Source organism: Staurois parvus, unplaced genomic scaffold (assembly GCF_062004578.1).
Source record: "Staurois parvus isolate SC_StPar_1 unplaced genomic scaffold, SC_StPar_1.0 ptg000303l, whole genome shotgun sequence".
Classification (NCBI taxonomy): domain Eukaryota; kingdom Metazoa; phylum Chordata; class Amphibia; order Anura; family Ranidae; genus Staurois; species Staurois parvus.
In genome coordinates, this window is record NW_028318099.1 from 9,908,586 (window position 1) to 9,914,493 (window position 5,908).

General features: G+C 39.8%; 1 protein-coding gene across 1 annotated transcript; it reads left to right on the forward strand.

The window, feature by feature from the left end:
* Positions 1–1,271: 1,271 nt before the first annotated feature.
* LOC149457773 (taste receptor type 2 member 40-like) lies at positions 1,272–1,995 on the forward strand. Its single transcript, XM_089683099.1, has one exon. It carries the CDS (start codon positions 1,272–1,274, stop codon positions 1,986–1,988), a length of 717 nt encoding a protein of 238 aa, XP_089539225.1. The 3' UTR covers positions 1,989–1,995.
* The last annotated feature ends 3,913 nt before the right edge of the window (positions 1,996–5,908 follow it).

The window sequence follows — 5,908 nt, forward strand, 5'->3', positions numbered from 1 at the left end:
CGTGCACCTTGCACACTCCCAGCACATGTGTCAGCGTCCCACTGAAAGGTCCCGATCTCTGCTTGCGAACGGGACCTTTCTGATCATGTGAATGCTGTGACAGTCAATCACGGCGGTCACATGACCCTAAACCCCGCCCCACCTCTCGGTGTCAAAAACCCCTTAAAGGACTGGGAGGCACTGGCGTGAAGGGGTTAACATAAACTTCCCAATCCTAAACATAGCCTAACCGTTAACCTACTATATAGCATGAGATTGCCCCTTAGCTGTGCAGTTATGCTGAAAAGTATCATATTTTTTAACCTCCCAACTCCTACACAAAGATCTAGTAGAGCTGAGATTGCGGCACAAAAAACAAATTATTCACACCTTTGACTAAAGAACACTAAGCTGTGTGCTTTAGCTGTGGTCAGTGACTTGTGGTGACCTAATAGAAAGAATTATCTAGCTATCATTGTTTCAGAGGTTGTAAGAGAATAAAAATAAGGATCCAACATAGGTGCTATTGTGGATTCTGACACTTTATTTCAGGTACATTTGGTACATGAAATTGTATTTAGTAAAGATAAGATGAGAGAATACTCTAATGGCAAACCACATCTTTTGCGAAAAGGAAAGAATAAGAGAAGGGAACTTGACTTGCAAATATATTCTTCTTGACAAGCACACTATTTAACAGATACAGTAGTGCCAGGGATTACACCATATGGAGTCTGAGTCATTGAAGTGAGGTTCAACCAGTTGTGGCAGTAACTGAAAAAGAAAACAAAAAACAACTTTTTCGACTGTGTTGTCTTCAAGAAGTAATCGAAGAAACTTACCTTTGGCAAAAAACACGTTATCCCAAAGGACTAAAGTTACAATCTTCATACATCTTCATACATTTTATTTCAAAGTTTAAAGTATAAAAAAAATCTGAAAAATCTGAAAAATTTCCCAGAAAAAGGAAATCAGATTTGAGTTGGAGCTGATTCTACTAAGCCTCACAAATCATACTTGAGTTCTTCAGCATGTTTGACTTAGACACCACAGTTGTTGGGATTCACAGTACACTTTTTCTAACAGGTTTATCTGGAAATATTTTTATCCTGATAGTTCACTTTCTAGACTGGCTTAAGACACATGAGAATAATCCTTGTGAAATCATCATCAATAGCATTGGGACTTCCAACATCTTTCTTCAAGGAGCTGTTGCTTTCCAAGAGATTTCTTTCTTCATGTCTCCAGAGCTCTTCAGTCAAGCATGGGTATCTTTTTTACTCATAGGTATCATGACATCCCTGGCATTATCCAGTCTTTGGTGTGCTACATGTCTTTGTTTCTACTACTGTGTAAAGATCATCAATATCAACAGACCTTTCTTTTATAGGTTGAAGGCAAGGCTTCCCAAAGTCGTACCTTGGCTAATAGTTTTCTCGATAATTCTATCATGGTCATCTGGAATGCCAGCCTACTGGGACTTATACTATAACATCTCTTTTTTCCCAGTTAATATCACAGGAAATGTAACAATAGGAATGTTTTATCATAATGGAGACAAATGTAATTGTTTTTTTCAGATGAGTATGTTTCTCGCTTCTTTGGCCTTTGCTATAATTATCTTGACAGGGGGAGGTATCATAGCCTCTCTTTGTAGGCATATGTCAAGGATGAGACAGAATAATGAAGGGTCTGGCCGTTCCAGAATCCAAACTCACTTATCAGCTACTAAAACTGTAATTTCTCTCCTACTGCTTTACCTGTTTTTTTATATAACTTTTTCTATATTAAGCAATCCCACAGCTAAGATTGATAGCACAACCATCACAGTTGGTTTCATTATGGTTGCTTGTTTTCCAACAATAAATTCTATCATTTTAATCTTGGGAAACAGGAAACTGATAAACATCCTGAAGAAGATTTTGTGTATAAATTCAAGCTTGACCAATATTGAAGTCTCAGTTACTACACAATTAATTTTACAGAGCTGTGCACCAAAGCAAACGTAGCCCATGATTGAACTTACTCACTATGTTCAAAATAGGAGTCTACTCCAATTAGAAGAGAAAGGAATTTAGAAGACCTGTAATTGTTTTAGAGAACATTGTGTATATTTTTCTGGTTTTCTACAACTGAAACAACCATTTATTGCAGGCAAGTCACCTTTATTGACTAATCTTTATAAGTCATGTAAAAGGTCCCAGGCTAGGTTAGAAAAACTAAATCAATTTATTATTAGTCAATGAGGTAATTCTGGCCTACCTAGTGGTCAGATCTATTACACACGCACACACCATTGTTGTAGTTTATTAGTAATCATCTATTAGGTTAATATGTTTGAGTGACTTTTTCCTGGCAGGCTACCTTTTTTTCATACTTTTGCCAATAACATGATTGCTGTGAAGACTGAAGCGCCTTCTTTTTATGTAATTACTCTTGTTTTCCTACTTTTTTATTTACCTTTAAGTCCTTAAGACCAAACTCATGGTAAAAAACCCCAAAACAGGTCATGTACAAAAGTTCAAAGACTTTAAAGCAAACACTTGGCCACTACAGCCTCAGCCAGTCGCTGATAGGGACCTAACTGTACCTGCACATAAATGCATGACTATCCCTAACATATAGGATGCTGTATCAGCAACCAAATCATTAAAGGTTACTGTGCAATCGGTGAAAAAATGTAAACCATTTTTCATTTTCTGCTTATATTTTTTAAGTTATAAGGTGTAAGATTTAACCATTACTTTAAAGCCCAATTGAACCACCATATGAAAGAAATTAAAGTTGAACTTTTGGTAAAAAGATAAAAATGGGTGGACAGGAAGGATTTTTAATGCAGAAGAGACATGCTTTGTCTCTTCTGCATTTAAGCTACTTACCTACCGTAGTGAGCACCAGGATGCCACATTGCTGGAGATAAGGTGAGTATAGTTCCTCTATAAATAAATTTCCAATTACATCAAAACAAAATCTATTTAGTGTATTATAGTTTGATTTCTCTCTGAAGCAACCAGAGCCTGAATAGAAAAGTCTACCATCTGTTAGCAGCTGCAGAGTGGGACCCTTGTATATGAAAATGATTGCTGCGCTACCCCAATAACGAATATTAAATAAGTGAAATGAATAGGATGATGAAGATAAAGGAAATTACAACAGGTGAACAAATAAAAATGATAAATATTAATATTAAAATTACTCAATTCAGTGGGTGAAGAATAAATAATATGAATATACCATAACTAATCGCGAACTAATAGGTGAACACAAAAAATAAATTTAATATAAATCAGCGGCTGCCGTCCGCACCGGAAATGATGTCACCACGCTTCCGACGGCAGCCGCCATCTTGGTACACCTATGCAATACACCCATGTGGTTTTTGCAGTTTGTATGCTTGTGGGTCTGTGGACCCTTCGTTTTTATGTAAGTAAGCACTTTGCTGCTTTCATTCAATAAATGTTTTATGCTTACTACACTATGGGAGTCCTTTCGATTTAACTTTCCATGTGGGGGCCGCTTGAGAGGAGATTGGCTGATCAATTTCATGAGGGGATACCACCACTGTTAGTACATTTATTAGAGCTGTATGGTTCCACCAAGAGGATTCCATGGTTTACGGTCAAGGACATATGCTGGCTGGTGGTGGATTATTCGTTGCAGTGATCACAGGATTTATTACGATTTATATTATGATTTATTTTTTGTGTTCACCTATTAGGTCACAATTAGTTATTGTATATTCATATTATTTATTCTTCACCCACTGAATTGAGTAATTTTAATATTAATATTTATCAATTGTATTTGTTCACCTGTTGTAATTTCCTTTATTTTCATCATCCTATTCATTTCACTTATTTAATATTCGTTATTGGGGTAGCGCAGCATTCATTTTCATATACATTTGTTGTCACTATTTGGTAATATAGATCGGTGCTTGCAGCCACCCAGTGTTTTTGGTTTAAGGACTGGAAGCGCAAGAGGGTTTTTGTTTATGAGAATGGGACCCTCACTCTCTGTAAGGAAGCAGTTGTCTTAATTCAGAGGTTAAACGCACCCCTTCGGAATTAGAACTGTAACTATGGAATAGGCAAAGCGTGCACTCCTGATCTGAAAGCAATGATTCTGACAGGGGATGTCTGGCCGCTTTAAACTCCCTTCCTTACCCAACCCCCAACGGCCATTGTAGTAAAACTACCGCTATAAGGAGGGGTCATTCTGAGCAGGAATTTATAATTGTCCATTTTTTGGCTCAGCTTAGGTTTAGTATAGGCTAGGTGAACAGAGCTGATCGGTGCCTTGTGGTCGTTATGATAGCCAAGCACAGCGATCACCAATGTAGTCAGTACTACTGTGTACATTTGAGAGCCTGCACATTCAGCTCACAATGGAAGAAGGAGATAATAGAGGATTTAAAGAATAACCACCAATGATTGTTGGATTGTTTGGCAGGTTTTATTGTCACTGAACACCAATGATGGAGGGGGTCAGCAATTACTACCTTTCTAAATCCCAACACATTTGTGGTTTTTGAGATATATAAAGACCTACTGTATATCCCCATTAATCATAAAGGATGGTGGAAGAGTTTACATAAAATGTGAAATCACATAAATTTGTCTGTTTAATCAAATATGTACCATGTGCACTGTTATTCATTTGATTAAATTGATTATTACATTGTGTTATGAACATTCTAGCATGTGTCATGTTGGAATCCTTCTTTGTGAAAATCAAAATGACTTATTTACACTTGTTAGGGAAGGGGGGGCAGAAAAGAAAAAAGGTGGTTGAGCCATGTTTTACTGGCCCCTAGTTTACAAAGTCAGCCAGTTGGGGTTGTACACATGCAAAATGCCCCCCCCCCCACCCACCCACTATATAGTAAGAGAAAACCCAGAACTTTAAGTAGGTCATCTCTTTATCCCTTTGCTTTTTCTTCCTATCACCATGCTCCTTGTATTGCAACATAATTGACAGGCTCCTCCCCCCAACATATTGCTAGCACTCTCATCTTTATGACCAGGACTGCCCATAGACTATAGGCAGACGTCCACTGCCAGACTGGGCTCCATCGGGTCATTGGGAGGACCATCAGGAGCAGCCTCTGACAGCTTTCTTTGCCCAGCGATCAGCCTCCTATTACTGGCAGCCCGTAGAGACTCTCTCTCCATCTGCAGCTTCTCTGTGGGCTGATCAAGATGGTGGGTGAGGAGGAGGTGTGGCTAACTTCCCCTACATACACAGGTGGCAGCTCTACTAAAAATGATTGAGGACAGGGAGGAGGAGCAGCCCCTGACGAGGAACTGCTTTTCTTCTGAACAAATTCTCTCCATCTGTAATGATTCAGTTTCCTATCCTGCTTACTACACTGTACACAACATCTTGGAAGAGAACTGCTTTCAGCAGTGCCCCTGCATACTGCCCCCACTGCAACCTGCCCCCACTGCATACCGCTTCACTACATACTGCTCACTCCCCCGCTGCATACTGCCCCCACTACATACTGCTCTCTCCCCCACTGCATACTGCCCCCACTACATACTGCTCACTGCCCCAACTGCATGCTGCCCTTACTACATACTGCTCACTGCCCCAACTGCATGCTGCCCTTACTACATACTGCTCACTGCCCCCACTGCATACTGCAACTGCCACATACTGCTCACTGCCCCTACTGCATACTGCTCACTTCCCCCACTACATATTGCCCCACTTTTTACTGCTCACTGCTCCACTACACACTGCTCATTGCCCAACTGCATACTGCTCAATGTCCCACTATATACTGCATACTGGCCCACTGCATACTGCTCACTGCCCCCACTACATACTACTCACTGCCCCCTTTACATACTGCTCACTGCCCCCTTTACATACTGCTCACTGCCCCACTACATACTGCTCACTGCCCCACTACTGAAGGGGT

What these genes read in the sequence shown, in the direction of transcription:
- LOC149457773 (XM_089683099.1), top strand. Translation starts at nt 1,272, where the DNA reads ATGACATCCCTGGCATTATCCAGTCTTTGGTGTGCTACATGTCTTTGT.